General features: G+C 42.6%; 1 protein-coding gene across 5 annotated transcripts in view; it reads right to left on the bottom strand.

Moving 5' to 3' along the window:
- Positions 1-27179, bottom strand: part of LOC131817924 (KRAB domain-containing protein 5-like) — a 38202-nt gene extending 11023 nt beyond the window's left edge. The window contains exons 1-6 of one of the 5 annotated variants that reach the window (XM_059151820.1): positions 26974-27179; positions 20122-20327; positions 19262-19320; positions 15210-15336; positions 14619-14714; positions 6268-6658 (exon numbers count right to left, since the gene is read on the bottom strand). In XM_059151820.1, coding sequence (XP_059007803.1) covers positions 6643-6658; positions 14619-14714; positions 15210-15336; positions 19262-19320; positions 20122-20135 — 312 coding nt within the window. In that variant the 5' untranslated portion in view covers positions 20136-20327; positions 26974-27179 and the 3' untranslated portion in view covers positions 6268-6642. Of the gene's footprint in view, positions 1-6267; positions 6659-11755; positions 14460-14604; positions 14715-15209; positions 15337-19261; positions 19321-20121; positions 20328-26973 lie in introns of those variants that run through there. The other 4 variants (XM_059151822.1, XM_059151819.1, XM_059151818.1 and 1 more) reach the window with 4 other exon arrangements.

The raw sequence follows: 27179 nt of genomic DNA on the forward strand, positions 1-27179 counted from the left end.
TGTATGCATTGCCTTTTCTTTTTTTTTTTTTTTTAAAGATTTTATTTATTTATTTGACAGACAGAGATCACAAGCAGGCAGAGAGGCAGGCAGAGAGAGAGAGAGAGAGAGGGAAGCAGGCTTCCTGTGGAGCAGGGAGCCCGATGCAGGGCTCGATCTCAGGACCCTGAGATCATGACCCTAGCCAAAGGCAGCAGCCTAAACCACTGAGCCACCCAGGTGCCCCTGCATTGCCTTTTCAAAGGGTAACAGACAGCTTGGGTTTCTGGATCAGAAAACTGTCGGATCCTTCAGCACAGTGGTCAGGAAGAACTTATGTAATATTTTAGGGTACAACGTAGTAAGTTGATTGAAATAGCACGTGTGTGGGACTTCTGCTGAAAAAGAGCTACACTTTAATTTTTTTAATATTTTATTTGAGAGACTGAGAGAGGCTTTCCTGTGTGTGGGTTGTGATGGGCAGGGGAAGAGAGACAAACCAAGTCACCACTGAGCAGGGAGCCCACGGCAGGGCTGTGCTGGAAACCTAACATCATGACCTGAGTCAAAGTGAGACCCTTCATTGACCCACCCCTAGAGCCCCTAAGAGCTACAGTTTTCCTGTTTGAAGGAGGTGGTTGTATAATTCCTGCTCAAGGGTGTGGTCTCTTGCATACCGTAATAGACTATAAATGTTTCCACCAATTTCTTTATTTTTTTTTAATTATTTTTTTAACATTTTATTTATTCAACAGAGACAGACAGAGACAGAGAGGGAACACAATTAAGGGGAGTGAGAGAGGGAGAAGCAGGCTTCCTGCTGAGCAGGGAGCACCATGCAGGGCTCATGACCTGAGTTTCGGGCAGACACTTAATGACTGAGCTACCCAGGCACCCCTAGAACTACACTGATTATGGCTCTGAGAAAAGGGAGGCAAGTCCCTCACAGTAGTGAAGCAGCTTCCCTGAAGATCACCCAACCACACCAGATCTGACCTTGACTGTGGTTAACTACCTGGGAAACAGGGCTTGGAAGCAACCACAGCACATGTCTTGCTCATCCACCCTACGCCACTGCCCAGAAGACTTCTTCAGCTCAAACAACTATTTTACCACGTGATGTCTTAAAGCTGCCCACGTGGTTGCATCATCCAACACCCTTCTCCATCCCTTGTCATGGATCTAGCCAGGGGAAGTAGAATAATCACTGACATCCAACAGCATTAGTCCTCAGGAAGACACAGGAGGTCAATCAAATCATCAGGATAAACCAGGACTTCCCTACTACTGAGAAACTCACATGTTCCATTTCTTTTCCCCATAACATATATTCATCAGATGACACGAGAAAGAGCTCCTGTGCCTTTGCAGTGACTAAAGGGAGCCACCTCCAGGTCCCTCCCAATGTGGATAAGAGTTCCTCACATTTCCTTTTAATAAATCCTGTCTTTCTCGTGAAGGATGGTGCCTTCCTCAAATTTTTACTTAGATTCACATCCCACATTGTCTGCATTAATACTGATTTGCTTTCCATCTGTCTAATCTCAATTAAGCATTTTCTTGAGGACACTATATTAATAATATAGTCAAAAAAGAATGGTTGTAGTGCCTACATAGGTGGAAAGAAAAATGACCACGAATACAACTGGAGATCTGAAGGTAAGTAGGTCATAAAACAAATACAAGTTATTTTTCTACATCTAGGGAGTCACAGGCAACTAGGGATAGTTGTCCTCCTCTACATTCTAATTCTTCAGCTTAAATATTTTCTTTCTCTTCCCTGGGCTATGTCATCACTCCTATTGGGATAGATTTCTCTTTCCTATGGGGTATCTATGACACACATGGGATGGTCATATGCGCATGCGTACCTCATAGTCACATCAAAACAACACTCAATGTAGGATGTGGAACACATACCTTCATTTAGGGCCATGGTGCAGTGCTAGAGTGTCCCAAGTCTAAGTCCAGAAGATGCCATTCTGACTAAAACAGATTTAGGGAAGTGCTGTGGGAGGGGGAGTCTTCTCTGGGAAGGAAAGCACTGGGAGAAAGGAGAGATGGTGGCTTACAAGGACAGAGTGCAGATGTCATGAGATGTTCCACTAACTTGTAACCCTGAAGTATGCTGACTGGGGAATGCACTAGTGAAAAGGGCTCCTATTAGTGCAAGGGCCCTGCAAAACTGCTGGCTACACAAAATCAATGCCAAGTAGCAGTATCATGGAGTACGTGAGCTAAAACACCAGCAATATCTCTATGTTACATACCTTAGTAATATATCCACTGTAATATTATTCACAAAGAGGAGAAAATCACAGCATAGACTAGGGGAAAAATAATCACATATCCCTTAAACCTTCAGACGACCGAATGGATTCCTAGGTTTATTGTTCTACTCCAGTATCAAACAGGTGATTGACTTGATCAGCACCCTACAACCCTCAAAGAGATAGATGAACACTAGACGTAGGATAACACATCATTCACAACACACCTATATCCATGTTAAAAAAGTGTTTTATTAATGAAAATATATTATGTTCACACATACACTAAGTTATGTTTTTCAAATCCACTCTATTGTCACCATTCAAAATACAAAATATGCATGTGCAAAAGCATTCAAGTGTTGCAAGAAGGATGTGGGAGTACCTATTTCCAAAAATTTCACAACAGAGGTATACTTACTCCTCAGAAATGTGTATGTTCAATAGTATGGCATTGTAGGGACGAGTTAGCTACCCTCTTTCAGTCATGTCAGGATTTCCTCATTTAAGCACATTAAGTCATACTCTCTAATGATTGCATGTAGGAAGATACATTAGTAGTTTACTGGTTGGCTACCTCTTTTTCCTTAAAGAACAATTAGGAAAACCTCCTATTTCTAATATTGAGGGAGTTCTTTAGTGTCAATACATGCAGAAGTGTGTGCTCTGAACACCTATCGCATGGAATCTTAACACCAGTGTTATCAACCGTAAGCACCATCTCCACTGAGATGTACTTTCTATGTTGTATATCACACGGTCCTCTTCCATGGAAAATTAGGTACGCAGGAGTCCTACTTAATGGAGCAGGACATCTAGTATCTTCAACGTAGCAAGAATCAACAACATGGTCTTACACACCCAAGGGAAAAGAGAAATTTTCTGGAGTGATTTCAGGGGAAAACACATTAGTATTCTTAGTCACAAATCTCAAATATGGTCAATGTAAGAAATTTTTAAAAATATTGAAATCCCTCATACATATGTGAAAGTCCATCCGCTAATCCATTCAACAGAATACCACATACATTTTTCTAAGTGTTTGATTTCTTTTTATATGACTATTTTCATACAGACTAATTTCTGAATAGACTGAATAATGTATTCCATTGGCTTGATCTCTGTAACATTTATTGGCATTTGATGTTTAGTTAGTTTTAAAGCATTGCTATTTTTCAATTTACTTTTATAACGCACTGTCTGGTGTTTACTCCAAATGTATACCAAAATGAAGGTCTTTCCACATTCATGATGTTCCAAGGGTTTGAAGCTAATATGCATTTTGAGATACTGAATAAGCATTGAATTCCAGTTACAGGCTTGGCTATGTGCTTTACATTTCACACTTTTACTCCTATAAAAAACTACAATGTTAAGTTGGGAGTCCCAACTGACAGGGCAGACACATTCTTAGTATTTTTTTTTTTTAAGATTTTTAAAATTTATTTGACAGACAGAGATCACCAATAGGCAGAGAGGCAGGCAGAGAGGGAGAGAGGAGGAAGCAGGCTCACCACAGAGCAGAGAGCCGATGCGGGACTTGATCCCAGGATCCTGAGATCATGTCCTGAGCCGAAGGCAGAGGCTTTAACCCACTGAACCACCCAGGCATCCCCATTCTTAGTATTTGTACACTTACTCTCCTATATGAAATCTCTGATATGGAGTGAAGAGAGAGCTGTCCATAGGCACTCTCTCACATTTATTACATTCATAATTTTCTCTGCAGTGTGAATTCTGTGACGTGCAGTAAGGATTGTGCGCCTGCTAGAGGTTTGGCCACATCCATCCAGTGTCTTTCCAGTATGAATTCTCTGTTTAGAAGGCGTGCATGCTGGACAAAAACCTTGCCACACTGGTTCTATTTCTGAAGTTATCATCTGATATAAATTCTCTCATAGGCATGAATGGGTGAGCACTCCTTAACCGATTTTTCTCACATTTTTTTCTTTCTTTCTTCACGATTTTATTTATTTATTTGACAGAGAGATGGAGAGAGAGCACAAGTAGTGAGGAGGGTCAGGCAGGAGGAGAGGGAGAAGCACACTGCCCGCTGAGCAGGGAGTCCAATGAGGAGCTTGGTCCCAGGATCCTGGGATCATAACCTGAGCAGGAGTGAGCACCCTAACCGACTGAGCCACACAGGTGCCCCTTTTATTGCATTGTGTACACTGGTAAGCTTTCTATCTAGTATGAATTTTGATGATAATTAGTGAGGATTGAGTGATTATAAAGGTTTTGAAAATTTGTGATATTGATGTTGTTTCCCTCAAGTATGAATTCTGTGATATTGAATAAGGGCTGAGCTATGGTTAACACGCTTGCCACATTCATGATATTAAGGTTTATCTCCAGTATGAATTCTGTGATGTTGAGTAAAGGTTGGGCTTTCATTAAAGGCTTTGCCACATTCTGGACATAAAGTTTCTCTCTAATATGAATTCTGTGATGTCGAGTAAGTTGTGAAAGATGGGTAAAGGCCTTGCCACATTCTTCACATTGGTAAGGTTTTTCTCCAGTATGAATTCTGTGATGTCGAGTAAGGGTCCTGCTGTCAACAAAGGCCTTGCCACATTCCTGACATTGGTAATGTTTCTCTCCAGTGTGAATTCTGTGATGTTGAGTAAGGCTTGAGCTTCAGTTAATAGCCTTCCCACATTCTTGATATTAATAGCGTTTTGCTCTAATATGAGTTCTGTTATGTCGAGTGAGGTGTGAGTGCACGTTAAATGCCTTGCCACATTCTTGACATTGGTAAGGTTTCTCTCCAGTATGAATTCTGTGATGTCGAACAAGGGCACCACTGTCAATAAAGGCCTTACCACATTCTTGACATTGGTAACGTTTCTCTCCAGTGTGACTTCTGTGATGTCGAATAAAGGGTGACCTGTGGTTAAAGGCTTTGCCACATTCTAGACATTGGTAAGGTTTTTTTCCAATATGAATTCTCTGATGTTGAGTAAGCCTTGAGCTCCCATTAATGGCCGTCCCACATTCTTGATATTTATAGCGTTTTGCTCTAGCATGAGTTCTGCTGTGTCGACTGAGGTGTGAATTATTCTTAAAGGTCTTGCCACATTCTTGACACCGGTAAGGTTTTTCCCCAATATGAATTCTCTGATGTTGAGTAAGCCTTGAGCTCCCATTAATGGCCTTCCCACATTCTTGATATTTATAGCATTTTGCTCTAGCATGAGTTCTGCTGTGTCGACTGAGGTGTGAATTATGCTTAAAAGTCTTGCCACATTCTTGACACTGGTAAGGTTTTTCTCCACTATGAATTCTGTGATGTTCAGTAAGTTTTGAGTGTGATTTAAAGACTTTGGCACTTTCATTACACTTGTAATTTTCCTCTCCAGTACAGATCTGCAAATGTCCATTTATTGATGAACAGTCCTTAAAGGTTTGACCACCTTCTTCACATTTGTATACTTTTCCTCTAGTACGCATTCGCTGATGTTGAGACAGTGTTGATTGGCAGTCAAAGGATTTACCACATTCCTTAAAGATGTAGGTTTCCATTCCCCTAGGAACTATGTCATTTCTTTTTAGACTTACTGACCGAGTAAACATGGTCCCTTGTTTATTTGGACTGAATGCATTTTTTCCCTCGTGAATTCTCTGATGATCACCAACACTGGAGGACTGGTTACAAGATTTCCCACATTCATTATCTTTATGAGGATTGTCTCCCAAAAGTACACTGTTATGTATACTCAGGTTAGAGTTTGAATGAAAGCCTTCCCCATATTTATCACATTCATGATGGTTCTCTGCAAACCTAGCCCTGAGACATCTGTGAACACTGGAGCCCTGGTTCAATGTTTTCTGAGATTCAGTGCATTGAGCAATTCTGACTCCAATGGAAACCCTCTGGTCATTCTGCAGGGTGGACTCCTCGGTGAAGCCTGTCTCATATGGATCCCACTGAGCACTTTGTTCCTCATTTCTAAATCTCTGATGATCAGAAATACTTGACTGAAAGTTCAGGCCAATCCTATCTTCCAAATGGCTCAAATTATTATTTTCAGTTTGGGCTAGGTTACTTTCCAGATGTTCCGAACAGTCTGTCCACAAATCGCTATGATTGAATATTTGATTGGAGCTTGTGCTGACAGAAACACACTGCTCTGCAGAAACAGTTGACTTAAAAAGCGAGGTTTTCCACAGCACTTTATTTCCTTCACCATTTGGGGCAGTGAGATTCTCATTAAGGGCAATTGCCTTGGTTTGCGTGTATCGTCCAGGATTTCTCTGATGCCCTTCACTCTCCCCATCACTGTCCCAGTCTGTGCGTAAGTGTAAAATCTCAAAAGCACTATGTTTGTATCTGTGCATTGACACTTTCTGGAAAGAACCTTCTGTGCTCCGCTTTAGCAGAAAACTCTGAGTGTCATGTGAAGATAGAGCTGAAAGATACCAAATAAAAGTAAAACCATTACACTTACTACATTCAGAAGAATATACCGATGACTGCTAATATAAAAGCATCAAGTCAATCAGACAATGTCAGAAAAATGGCTGAGAAGGAGTCATCAGGACTTCATTTCTCCATGGACACATAACATGGCACAGAACATACTGAGCACAGAGTCTAATAGAGAATTCTGCAGTATGGTCATGGTGTAGCACAAATCACTTTCCTGTATCTCTAACAATCAGGAAAAGGGTCACATGAGATCAAAACTAGCAGAACAATGGATACTGAAATACAAAACTGAACTGAACCAAATAGAGTGCAGTGAAAAATAGGAAGGTATCAACCACAGGATGAGCTGTTTGTCAGAAAAGATGAACACTGGCAGACCAAGAAGTAAATTAAGAATAACAGAGAAAAAACTGACTAAAATGACTGGTTGAAGAAGTGAAAGCAGACACAGTTTAACTGACTGTAGGAATCAAAGTAATTATAAGAGGCAACAATGGATAATCATTGCCCACAAATTGATACTAAAAAACAAGTATAAATTTCAAAAAAAGGTATAACCAATTTCCACTCCCTCTTTCAGAAAAGTCAAAAAAATCTCAACCGATCTGCAACCCTGAAGCCGAATGAAAGAGGAATAAAAGAAAAAATCCAACAAACAAAGATTGTGTGCCAGATGAATTCACTGGATATTCAAACAGACACTGAAGGAGAAAGGACTGCAAATCTCTTCAAACATTTCCAAGGAGTGATGATCAGGGAAACTAGCAGAACACTCTCTCTGTGGCACCAGCATTACCAGCTCATGCAAGCCAGACAAAGACACTACAAAGTTTACAAACTACTGCCTATGAGGAATATTCACTCGAAGCCCACAATAAATAGCAATCTGAATCAACAGCACCTTTTCCCTTTTTACAAAAGATCACCAAGTGGGAAACGGTCCAGGAATTAAGGGCCCTCCAACATATAAAAAACCATAACTTGAAGACTTCACGATAACAGAATGAAGATAAAAAATGACATGATTGGGGTGCCTGGGTGGCTCAGTGGGCTAAGGCCTCTGCCTTTGGCTCAGTTCATGATCCCGGGGTCCTGGGATCAAGCCCTGCATCTGGCTTTCTACTCAGCAGGAAGCCTGCTTCCTCCTCTCTCTGCCTACTTGTGATCTCTGTCTGTCATTTAAATAAATAAACTCTTAAAAAAAAAAGACATGATCATTTTAAGTGAGACAGAATACAAATATGGGCACACTGGTCATGTCATGTTATAAACAAAGTAGAGAAAGAAGGAAACCCGTTCAACCTAATAAATTCCACAGATGTATGAAAAGCTGCAAATTAACCTATTCAGTAGGGACAGTCTGCAAGCTTCTCCTTTATGATCAGCAGGTAATGAAGTGACCCCACCACTGCCCACTGCCCTTGAGTATAGTACTGGACACTCTGGCCAGAACAATTATGCAACCAAAAATAGAGTAAAGGAATATAAACTGAAGAAGAAACAGTAAAACTCTCTCTGTTCACACATGACATGATTATAGACCCTAAAAATAGGGCTGATTAAGTGTCTGCCTTGGGCTCAGGTCATGATCAGGGTCCTGGGATGGAGCCCCACATAGGGCGCTCAGCTCGGTGGGGAGCCTGCTTCCTCCTCTCTCTCTACCTGTCTCTCTGCCTACTTGTGATGTCTGTCAAATAAATAAATAAAATCATAAAAAAATCCCTAAAAATCATCATTTTAATTTTCTTTACTGTTTTGGTCATTTTTTGTATTGTTTATTTCTGCCAGTTTTTCCATTTCCCAATTTCTTCATGTTATACAATACAAAGTTAAGAAAAATGTTGAAAAAAAAAAAAACAACTTAATTTCCACCAGAAGAACTAAAAAAGGAAGAAACTAGGATGAAAGTAGAGAAACAAAATAAAGAAAAATCTGAAATAAATAAAATACAAGATGAACACTAATGGAACACAGAAAATAATGCCCATTTCAATCAATAAAATAAATAAAACTGGCAATGTGTTAACTCCATAAACCAATATAATAATTAATGGGGAAATTTATGAAAAAACAAACAAAACAACAAATAAAAAACAACTAGAGAATTCCTAAAAATGGACAAGTTATAAAGACTTATTTACTAAACAAGAACCAAAGAAAAGGTAAATCTCCTTAGATCAATAGAAAGTATGAAAGTTGAATTTGGAATCAATACTCTACCAGCACAGAAAAGCCCAAGACCTAGGAATTTTACTATCATTGATGGGGTCAATGAGTTTCCTAAATAAATCCTGTGATGCATGATTGTTCTCCCTCTGGCTTTTGTTCAGACTCTGAATTTTTATATTTTCCCTTCCATATGACAAAGTCATTCTTCTGCTTCCAGCATACCCTGACATCAAACCTGTTTCTATTCTCGCTTACTGCATTGTTCATCTATGTCTGATTTTTATAATTTTTTAAAAAATATTTCCTTTATTTATTTGACAGAGAGTTCACAAGTAAGCAGAGAAGCAGGCAGAGAGAGAGGGGGAAGCAGGCTCCCTGCTGAGCAATGAGCCTGATGTGGGGCTCGATCCCAGGACCCTGAGATCAAGATCTCAGCAGAAATCAGGAGTCATTGGCTTCCCCAAGTGAGCCACCAAGCACCCAATTATTTTTTTAACTCTTACCTCTGTGGTAAAGTTCTCACTATCCTTTTCTCAACCTTTTGAATATCCTTCTGATTGTTGACTTAAATTCTACGGTTACTACTATCTGTTTCCCTTGTATCTTCTGCCCTGGTCTAATTTTTTTCTTTGGGATAAATTCTTTCATCTTAGCATTTGTCTAACTCTCTACCTTCCTCAGTCCATTAGAAAAGTCAGTGATGTGTCCTGCTGTATCCTTTAGAACAGTGGTCTTCAGGGGCTCTCCTTGCCTGCTACGGGCAGTGTTTGGTCCCTGGCCTGAATGTGGCCAGTTTGGACTAGGTGAGCTCTGCTCTGCTTGTGAAAGGAGACCTGACATCAACTCCACCGGGACTGCGAACCTGCAGAATCTCTGCTCAGGAGATGTGATGTGGGCAGGGGCTGACCTTGCTGAGCCTGAGGAAAGCCTCACTGAGAAGGACAGTCCCCTCAGATCACATAGGGTAGGGACTGGTGTAAGCAAGGCAGCCAGCCAGTTTCCTCACTGAGTGGGGCTCTGCTTTATCTACAGGACAGGAGAGAGATCCCATATTTTGGAAGCCACATGTCACTGAATGTTTCCTCTCAGGAATGTGCTCCTAGACTACTGAATACTCTCCCCACTGTGCACCCCAGGTGTGCCTCAGATGAATGTTTCCAAACTCCGTGCCCCCAGGTTGTTTACCAACCTTTTGTCCAGGAGCGCCTGAGTGCCCTCCTGGTTCTATCCCATCCAAACCTGCTGACCATTAAACCTCCAGGCTTTAAGATGTGTTGGTTCCAGGAACTCATGAAATTCAGCCCTTTTCCCTTTCCAAGCCAATGGCTTTGGGAAACCTCCTTAGGCATCCTCTGAGTGCTCCTCTCTCATGACACCTACTGCACAGCCAGGGCTTCCTGCCCTCCAAAATCCTATACTCCTCTCCTCCCTAAAACATGTCTCCACATTATATGCCATCATCCATGTGGCCTACTCTCTCCTTTCACTTGGCAATCTGTCCTGTCACTCCTCAGCCCAATGTCTGGTCATTTAGGATAACCTGACAGTTGCCTAGTGGCACTCATGTCAGGACACATGAGTCTAGAATCCTCCTGCTCCACGGCCATTGCTTCTCCTGGGAATCCTTATTTTTTTTTTAAGATTTTATTTATTTATTCGAGAGAGAGACAGTGAGAGAGAGCATGAAAGGGGAGAAGGTCAGAGGGAGCTGACTCCCCGCTGAGCAGAGAGCCTGATGCGTGACTCGATCCCAGGACCCTGGGATCATGACCTGAGCTGAAGGCAGTCGCTTAACCAACTGAGCCACCCGGGTGCCCAATGCTTATGATTTTAATCCTGTTGAAACTCATAGGGATTTTATAAAACTGGTACACAAACCAACACGTAAAAATTAGTTTTGTTTTTACACAACAAGGAACAATTCCCAAAACAGACACATCATATATTTTGAGCAAACCCCCTCCCGCCCCCCAAATTCTTCCAATTTAATATAATGGTAGCGGTCAAACCAGAAAGAAGAAAAGTGTAATATACCGTGAAAGAATCAAAGAATGAATAACTAGGAAATGCATCCATGTTCCTTCACTGGAATATTTGAAAAACAATAAATCTTGAAGCGATCTATAGAAAATACAATCTCTACCAAAACTTAAAAAGGCTAGTTTATCTGATGAAAGTTTTGCCATTCTGCCTTTCTCTTTTTATTTTTTTTTAAGATTTTTAAAACTTTATTTGATAGAGAGAGAGAGATCACAAGTAGGCAGAAAGACAGGCAGAGAGAGAGAGAGGAATCAGGCTCCCCACCAAGCAACGTGCCTGATGTGGAGCTCAATCCCAGGACCCTGGGACCATGCCCTGAGCTGAAGGCAGAGTCTTAATTCACTCAGCCAACCAGGTGCCCAACTACTCTGGTTTTGTTTGGACATCCATCTGCATGTATAAAATACAGTCAAAAGAAAAAAAAAAAGAATCACACTGAAAATACTGATCCCTCTCTGGAGATCGACCTGCCCCTGAATACTTCCAGATCTACTAACAAATACAGTTAACCAATGAATAGCGTGCTTTTCATCAATAATGGTCCACTTACCCAGACAAGTTTATCTTGATGACTCCAGTGCACTACAGTAAATGTCTTTTCCCTATGATTGCCTTATGTTCAATTTCCTCAAATTACTTCCTTATAAAACTATGGTATATACAGCAGACCACATACAAAGAATGGGAGGACTGATAACATGTTGTAGTTAATCCATCAAAGACCACAAATGAAAATGGACTTTTAGAATGGCATGGCAAATGTACTTCGCCTTATGCAAGAGCTCCCAGAACAGCAGCAGTGGGATTCCCAGGAGTCGAAACAAGAATGGGGCCGGCATAATGCAATCAAGTACTGAAAGATCGAAAATTACCACCAGTAATACTTTATCGGGCAGAACTCTTTTCCACAGATGTAGAAATAAAGACATTCCCAAGACAAGACCCCTCTACGTTTACCAGTAGATCTATCCAAGGAGACAAACAGACAAAAAGAACCATTAAAGGAATATTCTCTTGAAGAAATAAAAGGAATTCTACCCAGGAACTGCAATCACACAAGGACACAAAGCTCTCTGCTGAATAAATATGTAGACAATTACACCAACCTGCAGTGTTGTAATGAGACACCAGTCACGTTTATTTCTGCTACAGAGCATTGTTTAAAAAAAAAAAAAAAGTATAAAAATCATTAAAGTAGGTCATAAAGTACACAACATAAAAGAATGTGTGACTGTTAACAAAGTGGGTGCAGGGGTAGAGACAGGAGAAAGAATCTTCTTTGTACCCAACACAGAGGTTGAAATGGTTTGTTTTACAACAATGTTGTTTTAAGGAATCTCTAAAGTAACCACAAGGAAAATACTCCCAGAAGACACAAAAGGCAATGAGAAAGGTACCAAAGCATATCATGGGTATTCATCTTACAATTACAGATAAAATCTTTCATATTTCATACCAAAGCATGATACAGAAGTATGAAATGTTTGAAAATTACTTTGAATTCTAAACAGTCTTTCTTTCATGCAGAGAGAATAAAAATTCACCCACAAATACATGGTGAAATGAATTCTATGTTGACAACCACTCACCTAGAAACAGTACAACATTCACTGATCACTCACCAAGGAGACAAAAAGTAGGGGTCACACAGTATGTATGTGTGACATACAAACACAAGACAAAGACACACAAAATTTACCAGCAAAAAGCATGAAGGTCATTCTTTTTTGAGGCATACTTCGATGTTCTTGAAATATACTGAGCTGAAAAATTCTCTTTCTATAACAACATACACAGATAAAACCAAATCTACACCTACCTAACTTTCTTGAATGAGCCAGAGAGAAGCAGCACATTATTAGGAAATAACCATACCAGAGTAAGACAAAACTTGACCCATGAAATTTTAAATAAAACATTGATGTATGACAGAAAAGGAAAACTTCAATATAACCATAATTTAAAACTGTGTCCATGTACTCATGAAAAACAGCATTTGATTGGCATGTCTTCATGGACTAGAGCATCGTAAAGAATTCTCATTAAAATCAATCACGGGGCGCCTGGGTGGCTCAGTGTGTTAAGCTGCTGCCTTTGGCTCGGGTCATGATCTCAGGGTCCTGGGATCGAGTCCCATATCGGGCTCTCTGCTCAGCAGGGAGCCTGCTTCCCTCTCTCTCTCTGCCTGCCTCTCTAACCTACTTGTGATCTCTTTCTGTCAAATAAAAATAAATAAATAAATAAAATAAAATAAAATAAAATCAATCACAAAAAGCTATAAATGAAAATTTTATGAGCAATTAAAAGACTTGAAAGAAATACTGTATTATTAATACACTCCTCCTCCTGCACAGATTGTAACCCTGTAATTCATTCTGTAAGACAGAGGAAACAAACAACATCTTCTTTTCTCAGTAAATAAATACCGTGAAAGTTGATAAATATGCTGAGAGACACTGTATATGAAATTAATATTTGGGGTTGAATTCTGATACATTCTGAGGAATGTGGAAGAAAAAGTTTATTATTAATTTCCCAGAAATAACATCACATTACTGAAAAGATGATTTTCCAAACATTGGGATGTGGGGATCAATTAGTTAAGCAGTTTCCTTCACTTCAGGTCATGAGCTCAGGGTCCTGGGATCCAGCCCCACACTGGACTCCCTGCTCAGCAGGGAGTCTGCTTCTCCCTCTTCTTTTGCCCTTTCCCTACTCACTTTTTCTCTCTCTCTGTTTCTCAAATAAAATTTTTAAACAAAATATATGGGAATTTTACTAACAGTCTAACTCACTTCTTAAAAAGCACATGGACATGTCATATCAGGACATTTGATGTATAAAATATTGAGCTAAATCACATATAGAATTAATCAGAAAGTAATAACACATATGACAAAGTCACAAGAAGTTCACAGAAGACAGAATCATGATGCAATTATTAAAAAATAAGGTAATAAATGAGACTTTATAAAAGGCTACAAGTTCAAGTTCTAAATGTGCTAGTTCCCCAATAGCATTTGTTAAGTAGGAATTCTAGGAAACCAAGAGAGACATTATTACACTATCTCACCACTGAGGAACCAAACTCAAAGAGTGGAAATAACTATATGAAAAAAAAAAAAAAGAAAGAAAAAGAAAGAAAGAAAGAAAGGATAAAAAAAAAAAAAAAAAAGAACATTTGAAGGGAAATAAAGCAGTACATTTTCTCATCTTAGGGCGGTGCTTTGTTAACTGATGAAGTTACTCAATCTCAGTTTTGTAGGCCTAAGATTAAAGCCTCTGTAACATTAGAAAGTATAAGCCAGAGAACATTAGAAATCTGTCTCAAGTGTTCTGGGAATTTCTGCACCAAACCCCCTGACTGCTTATCTCATGATGAAAACCAGAATTTACAAAGTAGAGGTCGTCAGAAATACGATGACTTCCCCACGGTCCTCATAGCAATGGAGGGAGATTAAGGAGGCCTCCGCCTCCAATTATAAATGATTATATGCTGGATCATCACTGGAGCTGAAGGAGATTCCCTAGAGAATGAAAGAACTTGATAATGTTGGAGAGCAGATGTCCCTCTGGGAGAGAGAGAGAGAGAGAGAGAGAGAGATAAAACCGGACACGTCTCCAACTGATTTTCATTCAAGGAGAGCTACCCGAACCACAGCTTAAGTTCTACCTTCCTCCTTAAGACTTGGACCTCCCCTCTGTCATCTGCCTCATTCATTCCCAACTACCTGGATGGAAGCCTCCAGACTCCTTTCTCTTCACATCCCAGAGCTGCTTCTCTTGCTCCAAAAACATGATCAGGTCTGGCTTTGACAGGAGGAGACCTGTTTATGAGGAAAAAGGAAAATGACTATTGCTGCTGATTCTAACTTCCCATGAGTCTTGTGTTCAGTAGAGTAGAGATGATATTAGACAATTTTAGAAAATGGTTTCCCAAAAGCTGTTGCCCAACAGTCCATTTAGAACACACCGAAGGCATTTCCAATGTTCACATCCTGACCTCCACTTCCAAGTAGCAGACATAATAAGAAAAGTATATTTCAGTCTCAGATGTAAGCAGCACTATTCTATGTCACTCAAAGTTGAAAACTGCCACTCATCTTCACAAGCCATGATGTTGCCTTGAGGAAGGAGGAGCTGAGGCTGAAAAGGAAACATCATGAAGATTTGTCTCTCCATCCACAAAGCCCTACTTTTTTCCCTTTCTGCCTGGATCTGGAATCCAGTCATTCCAAGAGAAATCTCCCAAGAGGCAGTCTTCACAGGAAGTGACAAAACACTGTGTGGGGCTTTAGAAACCTGGAAGGAGTCTTCCTCACCCAAGAAATGGAGATGTCCATAGTTCTCTAACATCACGTCCTTGTACAGTTGCCTCTGGGTGTGGGTCAGGCGTCCCCACTCCTCCTTGGAGAATTCTATGGCCACATCCCTGAAGGTGAGCAGTCCCTGTAACAAATACCACAGTCACCAAGTAACCATCGACAAAGTGTGTCCCTAAGATGGTCCCTAAGATGAAGAGAAAGTGTCAGCAGCTAGAACCAGACATGACCTTTTCATCTCCGTGATATGAGTGTGGGAAGAAAGAAAACCTATGGGGCAGGGTGCTGCCTGGTTGAGAACTTTCACTCCTTTCACTCTCAGAAGTCAACTCTATCCAAGACACAGAGGTGACAGCCCTCCTTGTCCAGTGCAAAATGTTGGGATGTGGGAGAGGAACCAATGGTCAAGCAATTCTAGACATGTTTCTGATGTGAAATATTGGGGTTCTGGAGTGAATGATGAAGGAATTGTTGATATACCCGTGGTACAAACACTGTGGTCCTAATGCAAGGGACGAGGAAGGTTGTGAGCAGTGACTGGTTCTATGCGTTCAGATGGGGAGGGGGTGAGGGATAGCAGGAGGCTTTAAGGAATTTGGAAGCAAGTTTCCAGGACCCTCAGGGCCTCCCAGCTGGTGTTTTGATGAGGCCAGTCACTGTATAGTAACCCTTTAGTCAGGAGACCCTCCAGATATCTACCAGAGAGCCACAAGCTTGAAGGATCATGGCCAAGCTACATTTAGGGAATAGAGTTCAAGGGAGTTTCCAAAGGAATTTTCATCTGTTAAAGTGGAATTACAAGATCCTGGAGGTATACTGTCAAGCTAAGGCTGTTTTTTGCATCCAACAAAACATTAACCTTGAGACATTTGTGAGTTCCCTGAGGAATGTCCCACTCTGTTTTTCTCAGGTATTTATCAAGAGATTGGAAGCTGAAGGAAATTGAATTTTATCCACATCTCTTTTGACTTTGTTTTCCTCCTCAGAAACTATAAGCAAGAGGGAACCAGATAGTTTAGTTGCTCAGGGTTTGCCTTCAGCTCAGGTCATGATCCCAGACTCCTGGGATGGAACCCTCAGTTGGGCTCCCCACTCAATGGGTAATCTGCTTCTCCTTCTTTCCCTGTGCTCATTCATGCGCTCTCTCCATCTCACAACTGAGAAAATGCATAAAAGAAAGAATGAAAGAAAGAACGAACCTACAAGCAAGCGAAACACAGAAGAAAGAAGTTTACACCTGAAATGCCACAGTTCCTGCATATTCCTCAGTATCCCATGTTCCTTACAAATGACAGGAAGGAAAATAGGAACATTTCAGGGGAGGATCCGGCAGACAGCACCAAGCCAATAAAAGAAGTTCCCATCAGCTGAATGGAAACAAACGTTATCAGCGCCTAATGCACATCAAAGGACACATCATCACTGGAGTTTCCACTGGGCTGAAAACAGGATTTCAGAATATAAATCTGATTTTGAAAATACAGTAGATATACATAAACAACTGAATTACTGTAAGATTTGTAGAGGCTACTTTTAGGCAAGGAGGCTTGAGCAAAGGAATGGAGGAAGGGTCCCAGTGTCCCCTTGGCTGAGTCCAGACAGGCTCAGCAGGGGACCCACCTCAAAATTTCCCAAGAGCATAAGGAACCAATGGGCTTCTGACAACCAGGAACAGTGTGCAGAAAGGAGCAAGTTCCTGGTTCCCCAGAACTCCTCACCTTCCTTCCCCCTTTAAGAAACAACCCCACCCCAGCCCCCACCGCTTGCAGACAGGCTCTCCTATGCCCTACTGCCAGCTCATCTCTTCGGGTCTTCAGGAAACTTGCAACGCCTTTGTCCTGCCTCAGGGAATTCTGGCAGCGGTGCGGGACAGGCTTCCAGCTGATCAAAGACCCATGTCTGGGGCCCCAAATGACTGACAGAGACACTACACTGAGATGGCAGAGCATCCCTGTGCTAGTAATGATGAGGGAGCAGGAGGCTGGCTAAAGACAAAGCAAAAGCTGGCGTCTTGCACCCCCCTCTCCACCTGCTCCCCTCCGTAATATGTGTAGCATTCCTCAGGCACCCTTGACTGCCATGAACGATAAATAAATAGTTAACTTGCAGAGATCACAATCCTGCAAGACAGGAATCTCCCTTGCTCTACAAATGTCCTAGAGATCTACAAAGAAGTTACTTTATCAACAGCACAAATTTCCAGAGGCAAATAACTCTCAATTCCTCAAGCCCTAATGTCTCCCTCCCCATCATAAATGAAACTAGAGGAGGCTAAGGTAGAAGGGAAGGTAAATGCAAGCAGGATCATAACACCCCACCAAGAATCTCCCAACTATCTTGATATTAATGGCTGGCCTAAAGACGACATTGATCAAGCCACAAGGGCAAGGCCTCCTCCTGGCACCTTGTAGGCCCTCTTTAGCATATGAAAACTCCATTGAAACCTCCCTTCCCCTCACCTTCCCCCAACCACAGGGTATATAACCTGCCATCCCTCACAACCCAGGGCAGCATCTCTTCCTGCCCATGGGTCCTGTCCCCGTGCTTTAATAAACCACCATTTTGCACCAAAGATGTTTCAAGAATTCTTTCTTGTTCATCGGCTCCGGAACAAACCTCACCAAACCTCACCTAGGTTCTAGAACTTCATCATACTTCATTAGTAATACTTAGCTTACTCCTTTCTTTTCTTTTAATTTTTAAGATTTATTTTTATTTTCATCTTCTTTAAAGATTCTGTTTATAGGGGCACCTGGGTGGCTCAGTCAGAGGGCATCAGTCTTCTACTCAGGCCAAGACACAAGGTCCTGGAATGGCCTCCTACATTGAGGTGGTGGGGGAGTGTCTTTACTCAGTGGGGAGCCTTCTACCTCTGCCCCTAACACACCCTATTTGTGCTCTCACTCTTTTTCTTACAAATAAAACTTTTTACAAAGATTGTATTTATTTCAACAAGAGACAAGTGAGAGAACACAAGTAGGCAGAACAGGAGAGGAAGAGGGAGAAGCAGGATCCCTGCCCACCTGGGAGCCTGATGTGGGGCTGGACCCCAGGACCCTGAGATCATGACCAGAGCTGGAAGCAGAGGCTTAACCCACTGAGCCACCCAAGTACCACAATAAATAAAATTTTGAAAAAAAAAAAAATTATTGTATTTATTTCAAAAGGAGCAAGAGAGAGACCACAAACAGGCAGTAAAGCAGAGGGGGAGGAAGAAGCAGGATCCCTGCTGACCTGGGAACCCAATGAACCTGGATCTCAAGTCCCCAGGATAACGACCTGAGGTTGAGGCAAAAAGCAGACTCTTAACTGAACCATCCTCACTCCCCAAGACAGACTTATATTTTAGAGGAGGTCGGGAAGGGCAGGAGAGGAGTAAAAAGAATGTTAAGGGGACTCCCCTCTGGGCACAGAGCCTGAAGCGGGGATACGAGACCAGGACCCTGAGATCCCGACCTGAGCGGCAATCGACAGTCAAACCTTAGTTGACTGAGGCCCCAGGCACCCTCTTCTAGTGCATTTTAAGTAGAATATCTCTCTCATGTGCTAAAGATGGACACACACACCCCCTTTCTTAGAATGAGACGTTTCCAAGTTTTTCTGGACTCATACCCACCGAGCTCTTATCTGCATTTCCTTCCTCCCCGGCTGCACACAACTGATCGAGAATTCAAATGAGCCCGAATGAGAAATTATTTCCCTCCCTGATATCCCAGGACCAGACCTCATCAGCCATAAGAATTTAGGACTCCACACCTTCCCCTCTGGATCTGCCACCAATGGAATATTGTCACTCCTCGCGAGACCTTAATTCAAAGTGACAATGGCTGATGTCCTATCGAAGCCAGGTTGGGGACAAAGGACAGAAGGCTCTAGGACATAGAGAAGCATTCTAAAGATCTAACCATGAGTACATTTCTGACCAGATCCTAAAAACAGGTAAACGTAGAAGTGAGAAGCACCCGCACTAGAGGCATCTGCATCTGTAGCTTCTAACCGCGAGGGTCTGCGGAGAACCAGAGCACATGGCTCCGCGGGGACACCAGACTCACCTGAGAACCGGCCATTTCTGTCTTCGCCTCCACCTCTAGATTTCGTCCTCATGAGGTATCTGGGGTAAAATCACAGCTGCATCAGGAGAAAATGCCCTGAAATCCAGCAACAGAGCTCCTTGTCCTCACACCGCTCACCCGCGGGCAGGACTCAGAGATGCAGAAAAGGCCCAACTTCCCAGTCCTTCGCGTGAGGAGCAGCTCAGAAACTGAGCTCCCCTGAGGACACTCATCCCTGCATTTTCCTCTCCTGCTTTGTGGGGAGGGAGGGGTCCCCTTCCACTGCCACTCATACCTTCAGCATCAGCATTGGAGCCTGACCGTCCCAGACTCAGGGAGCAGAGACCTTGTCACCTCTCCAAGACCAGAGCTGAAAATCTACTCTCAGACAACCACCAAAAGCCCTCAGGCTCCCACCCAACCCAACCCCTCTCCCGGGCCTCAGGGAGAATCACCTGAGCCCCTAATTAACACCACTGTTGTTTTCGCCCAAACCAACTGACAGAAAGTGAGGGGGAGGCCCACAGAGAAGATCCTTTCTGAAACTCCACAGGTGACCCGGCTGGGAGGGAACTGGGGATGTGACCAGGTCAAGCAGGGGAACCAACGCTGGGGCTGGGAGCAGAGTTGAGGCCTGCCTTCCCACCATCAGAGTTTCTGGAGACTGACACCTTCTCCCTCTTTCTGGTACACAGAGAGAGACAGCTTACACACATATAAATGCAAATGTCTCTTTCAAAGTAAACACAGGATTTCAGAGTTTTTTCCTTTATCTTCCTTGATTCAAAATAACTGACCCGAAAATAATGTTCAGGCCAAGGAGACATATTTTTGGGTGACTAAATATTCCCCTCCAGTACCTGTTTCTGTTCATAAGGACCTGCCACACAGTCTTCCACACTGCATGTTCTTTTTACTTTCCCATCAGTGATATGAGAATTCTAACTCTCAGCATTCTCAGGAAAATTGGGTGTTGTCGCTTTTCTTTATTTTAGCCATTCCAGAAAAGACTGAGTGGTTTCTCACTGTAAACTATGCAGTCTTCTTAAAACAGCTGTCTTGGTCACTGAAATGAAAACCACTTGGAAGGCATCAGGTTGAACAAACATAAAAGCAATTAATGCTTCAGTGAGACTCCATTTCCAAATAAGTAACCTTTCTCTTCTCGCTTCTCAGCCCTTTGATTAGGAACCTGGTTCTTAGAATATAAGTGAGGTTTGGTGTGTGAGGTGCAGAGCTGATGACCAAGAAAGGATTCTTTAGACATTTTTGGTGCAAAATGGTGGCTTATTGAAGCACAGGGACAGGACCTTGGGCAGAAAGAGCTGCTGCACTGGGCCTGTGAAAAGTGGTTCATTATATACTCGCCAGTTGGGAGGGGGTCAGGGATGGTGTAAGTCTCTAAGGAGTTTTGGAAGCCAGGTTTCCAGAACCTTGAGGAGCCAGGTATTATTGGGGAAAAGGTTATTCATTATTGGCAATAAAACCTTTGTTGTGAGACCCTTAAGATGTATGTCAGTGGGCCATATGCTTGGGAATGATGTCAACATGTATCTTGGAGCATTTGGAGATAAAGTTACAAGGAATAGTTACAGTAGACTTCCAGGATCCTGGTTGGGGGAAGGGGTCTGTCAGGCTAGGATTGCCCTTTGTCCTTAGCAAAACCTCAGGGTGGAGGTTTTTGAATCCCTAGAGGAGAGTCACTCTGACTGTATGAAGGGCTTGTCAGTGGATAAGGAAATTGAGTAATTTTTCTTCTGCCTCTGCTTCCCACATCAGTGAGACTCCATTTCCAAATACGTAACCTTTTCCTTCTCCACAAACCTCTTCTCCTCACTTCTCAGCCCTTTGATTTAGGAACCTGGTTCCACCCTGACAACATGATGAACATGGCTGGCAGCACAGACACAATTCCTTTGGAAATGGGACATAATCCCAGATTTCCCTACAAACCCCCAGCCCTTTTCCCAGGCGGGCTGCAGGTTTGAAGGCCCGACCTGCTAAGGCCTCCGTGGCTGGCAAAGCAACGAATCTACGGCTGCCTTTGATCCCCAGCTGTCTGCATGTTCTCTTTCGGGTCTGCAGTGTGGAAGTCAGTTCACACAACAGAATGAATGTGAGGACAGGAAAATTTGTTTTTCCTGTGCTGTTCTCAATTCTTTGGCTGGTCTAAGATTTAAAATGATATTGATATAAGACATTTTCAGTAGAGAAAACAATGAAGTTCTTAATTATGGGAGCAAGAAAGACATGAGGCTCAAAGACAAGTGTTTGAAGCTTCTGTGTCACGGTGACTTAAGAAGGAGGAGGTAGGATTTCAAATTTCCAAAGAGGGGATTATATTCAGAGGAGAAAGGGAGGACAAAATATTTATCAAACAACATTTGTCCTCCAGGTAGACAACTCTTCTTCTTCTTCTTTTTTTTTTTTTTTTTCAATTTTATTTTTTTCCCCAATGTTCCAACATTGTTTATGCACCACACCCAGTACTCCATGCAATACGTGCCTTCCTTAATACCCCTCACCAGGCTCACCCAACCCCCACCCCATCCCCTCCATAACCTTCAGTTTTTTTTCTCAAAGTCAACAGTCTCTCATGCTTCATCTCCCCTTCTGAGTTCCCCCAATTCACTTCTCTCCTTCTCCTAATGTCCTCCGTGTTATTCCTTATGCTACACAAGTAAGTGAAACCATATGATAATTGACTCTCTCTGCTTGACTTATTTCACTCAGCATTCTTTCCTCCAGTCCCATCCATGTTGATAGAAAAGCTGGGTATTCATCCTTTCTGATGAAGGCATAATATTCCATTGTATATATGGACCATATCTTCCTTATCCATTCATCTGTTGAAGGGCATCTTGGCTCTTGGCACTTTGGTGACTGTGGTCATTACTGCTATGGACATTGGGGTACAGATGGCCTTTCTTTTTACTACATCTGTATCTTTGGGGTAAATACCCAGTACAATTGCAGGGTCATAGGGTAGCTCTATTTTTAATTTCTCAAGAAATCTCCACACTGTTTTCTAATGTGGCTGCACCAACTTGCATTCCCACCAACAGTGTAAGAGGGTCCCCCTTTCTCCACATCCTTTCCAACACCTGGTGTTTCCTATCTTGTTAATTTTGGCCATACTAATTGGTGTAAGGTGGTATCTCAATGTGATTTTGATTTGACTCTCCCTGTTGGCTAATTATGTTGAACATTCTTTCATGTGTCTGTTATATAGGTAGGCAACTGTTTGTGATATAAACTGTTAATCTCTGGTATCCATGTAGGAAAGAACGTTAGGGCTTGATACCCATGGCAAGTAAGGAATTCTTGAGATGTCTACGGTGCAAAAGGTGATTTTATGAAATCATGGGGACAGGACCCAGGGGAAGAAAGACCACACTCTATCATGAGGTGTGTCCCATTATATACTTTGAAGTTGGAGGGGGTTTGGGATAGCTTAAGAATCTAAGGAATTTTGGAAGCAAGGTATCCAGGACCTTGATGGGGGCTATTGGTTCTTGGGAAAAGGTCATTTATTGCCAACCAAAAATCCTTAGTCAGGGAACCCTTCTGATGTCTATCAGCCAGCCATCTGCTTGGAGGATGATTACCACTAGGTAGCTAGAGGGTTGTAGAGAAAAGGTAAGTTTCCAAAGGAAATGTTTTATGTTAAAGTAGACTTACAGCATCCTGGTGGGGGTTGGGGAGTTCAGGTCAGGATTGTCTTTTCCCGTTAGCAACCTATTATGATGGCAGTTGAGTCCTTGGAGGAATATGACTCTACCTATTTCAAGTATATGTCAATTACCTGTAGGTATAAGGATATTAGTATTTTTTCTTCTGCCTTTTTTTCCCACATCATGATCAGCTCTCTTCCTAATAAAGGTCCTCCACCTAATTGATTCTTGAATACACACACACACACACACACATAACTTGGCATCATAGCAGAAGGCAATAATGCCATTTGTATCACAGGACAAACCTTGAAGACAGACTTCTTTCTTTCTTTCTTTCTTTCTTTTTTTTTAAGATTTTATTTATCTATTTGACACACAGAGTTCACAAGTAGGCAGAGAGGCAGGCAGGGAGAGGAAGGGAAGCAGGCTCCCTGCTGGGTAGATAGCCAGATGCAGAGCTGGATCCCAGGTCTCTGGGGTCATGACCTGAGCCAAAGGCAGAGGCTTTACCCACTGAACCACCCAGGTGCCCCTCAAAATAACAGATTTAAGCAAAACATATTTGAGTATGGTTGACCCATCACTAAAATATTTGGTAGTAAAATCATGCCAAATACAACATTTGAAATTATATCTCGGCAAGAAAGTTTCAGCAAACACTATGATCAGCAGTCAACACTGAGAGCATTTTCATAAAAGTGAGTCTGGGACTAGGAGCCCAGTCTGGGCTCTTCCTGCTCACTACACAGAGGATGCCTGAGCGGGGACCCAGAGAAACAGGTAAAGGTGGAAACAAGACAAGGGAAGTAGGAGGCTAGAACTGTTATTATTCATGGATGACGTGATTACATACCTGAAACAGCAGAGATTGTATTTCAAGTGTCAGACCAACAAGAGAATTGAGAATGTCAGGGAGGGAGAACTTCCCCTGCCCTGTGGTCCATCTCACTGGCCTTAGAATCAAGTTGACATGAGATAGGCATACGTCCGTGGAACCCACACAGATATGCAAGTCCAAAGACAACAAGGCACCACGAAGCTTACTTGAGCTAAGGAGAGGGGCAGTGAAGAAGACTCCTTGGCAAGGTGAAAAGAGAAGCTCGGAAAAACAAGACTGTACCATCAGGCAGACAGGGGCCTCAGTTAACACTTGTCTTCCTGCTGCAGGCTCACCTTTCCGATGTGTATTAGGCAGTTACGTGGGAAGCAGAGGGCCCTTCCTGCATCTGCTGGGTTTTTATTACATTTACCTTAGAACAACTTTTATGTGCCACCTTTTGGAGCTGCCTGCTTTGTGTCCCTACAAGAACACAGAGCAAATCCTTAACATAGTGACATCAGTCTTCCTGCTTTACTAGCAGTAATTTAAAAATTATGCAAACAAAAATCGAACGGGTTTCATTTCCCATCAGCAAATACACTGTGACTCTTTCTTATTAGACATTTCTAGATTTGCGCAAAGGAGAACATAACATTAAACATATCAGGTGGTCTGGTTAAATTAGTTTTTGACTTAATATAAAAGATTATCAATAGCCTTACTATTATGAGTTGAACTGTGCTTTTTCTCAGAGAAGGTATTGTTAAGTCCTAACCCCCGCCCCCACCTTGGCCCCTGGCTTCCTCAGTGTGATGTTACTGGAAGTGGGGTCATCACTGATATAATGAGTTAAGATGAGGTTATCCTGGAGTAGAGCAGGCCTCTAATTCAATATGACAGGTGTCCCTATATAAAGACATGCATCTTGTGAAGATGAAGGACTGAAGTGATGCACAACAAGCCAGAGAAAGTCAAACTCTGCTCACCAAGACCAGAAGCTAGAAGAGCCAAGGAAAGATTTTTTCCCTAACAGGCTTCAGATGGAACAGGGCCTTTAAGACACCTTCCACACTCAGAACTAGGAATCAGTACATTTGTTTTTGTTTTATTTTGGCTGCTCTTTCTTTCTTTCCTTTCCTTTTTTTTTTTTTTTTTTTTTTTTTAACATCTCTGTTTTAGGCTACCCTATTTGTGGTACTTTTTTTTTTTTTTTTTAAAGATTTTATTTATTTGCAAGAGAGAGAGAATGCACACAGGCAGGCTCCCTACTGAGCAGGAGCATCTTGTGGAACTCTATCCTAGGACCCTGAGATCATGACCTGAGCTGAAGACAGACGCTTAACAACTGAGCCACCCAGGAATCCCTATTTGTCGTACATTGTTAAAGCAGCCTTAGGACTCCCATATGTTTAGCAAATGCACAATGTAATAGTGTAAAATTATATACCAGATACTAAGAGTCTTTTCAATATATAATTATTATAAAACCCTTGAGACCTCATCTGTGATACAATTTAAAGGAAAAACACTGGAAATTAAAAAAATAATAATAATAATAAATTTGGAATCGAATTTAAATGAAACTTGAGGATACAAAGATAGGAAAAACAAAACAAAATAAAGCAAACCCAAAACCAGAAAACAAACAAACAAAACAAAACAAAACAAACCCAAAAAACAAAAAACTGAAAACCCTTGTATGGGGAATACTATTTCCAGTGGGGCACTCGGGCTGTACACATGCCACTAAAAGAGGACTTCGGGTGCCTCCATTTTTACCTCAAACTTTCTGGTTGGATTCTTTCCAGTTGGAGTCTCAGCTCACATGGAAGATCCGGAGAGCCAATCATCCTGAGGGAAACTGAAACCACCCCCTCAAGCAGTTAAGAATGGCCCTAAGCCAGCCAATCCCCACCAATGATTGACTCACAGATGCCATCGCTTTGACTTCCACTGCCTACCTGCACTACTCATCCACCCACCTTTGCCCTACATTTTCCTTAGAAACCTGGGAGTATTTTCAATACTTTGGATAACAGTCTTTGAGAGGCTACTCTGCTGTCTTGTCTGCCACCTGAGAATAAATCCCTTTTTCCTTTCACCACCACTGGTTTCTCTGCCTTTGAGTTTTGTCAGCGGGATGGCAGAACCTGGTCTGTTTGGGACTCCAAGAGATGCGGATCCCAGCCCTCCGCTGTGATGTGGGAAACATAGGCAGAAGAGAAATTATTAAATTCCCTTACTGCTACAGCCCAATGACAAGTCCTTCAAACAGGCAGAGTGACTTTCCTCTAGGAATTGAGCTGCCTTGATGCTAATACTTTGCTAAGAACAAAAGGCAATCCTAGCCCAACCCCCTGGATCCTGCACATCTACTTTAACATGTAAAAACTCCTTTAGAATTTTCCTGTAGCTCTAATGTACCCCCCATCTCCAGCCAATATATGTGTTGGCAATCATCCTCTAAGCATATGGACCCACTGATATACACTGGAAGGGTCTCATGACCTAGGTTTTATTAGATGGTAATAAATGACCTTCCCTTAACAGCTAGCCCCCTCAAGATTCTGGAAACCTTGTTTCCAAAATTCCTTAGAGACTTACACTGTCCCTAACGCCCTCCCAACTTGAAAGTATATAATAGGCCACCGCTCATGACCCCAGTGCAGCTCTTTCTGCCCAAAGGTCCTGTCCTGGTGCTGTAATAAAACCACCTTTTTGCACTAAGACGTCTCAAGATTTCTTTCTTGGCTGTCACTTCGGGCCCTAACATCTTTCTTACATCAAGCGGCTGTTGCACAGCTGTCCCCCAGTCACAGCACGACTAGCACATCCCCTGCATGGGATGATCCTGGGGATGGAACAAACACGACTTGTCACGGGACACGAGCCTGTCACCTTCTGCAGGGGTAGCAACAGTGAGCAGAGCCCAGGCTAAAGGGGCCCTTGGCGATGCTGTGGGGGTGGCGCCTCAAGACAGGGTAAGGTGCACAGAAGCCCAGGATCTGGGAGGACATCGGGCAGGTGGCGGCCGCTGATGGGACGGCGCCCCCGTGAGGGGCATCCGGCCACTGGTGGGGACTTCTTTCACACGGCACTGGGTGCGTGAGGAAGGTGGGCCAAGGGTACCAAGCAGAGAAACGAAGAGGCAGGTGGTGCCCCCCCCCCCCCCAGAGCTGGAGAGGGGAGCAGGGATGGCCTCCCAGGGATTTTACCTGCAACGGACGCGAGACCCAGCCCTCGGATTGTGTCGGACCGATATCCGGGCTCATCACCAGAGAACACAGAGGCCTTTAGTATCCTACCCCCGCCGCCCCCCACCCCCACGTATGGGCCTTGGCCGACTGAGGGCCGCTGCGCTACAGCCTGAAGCGGAAACAAAGTGCCCCTCAGCAGGGAGACTGCCACTCCTCCGGATCCG

This window comes from Mustela lutreola, chromosome 16 (genome assembly GCF_030435805.1).
Source record: "Mustela lutreola isolate mMusLut2 chromosome 16, mMusLut2.pri, whole genome shotgun sequence".
NCBI classification, from domain to species: domain Eukaryota; kingdom Metazoa; phylum Chordata; class Mammalia; order Carnivora; family Mustelidae; genus Mustela; species Mustela lutreola.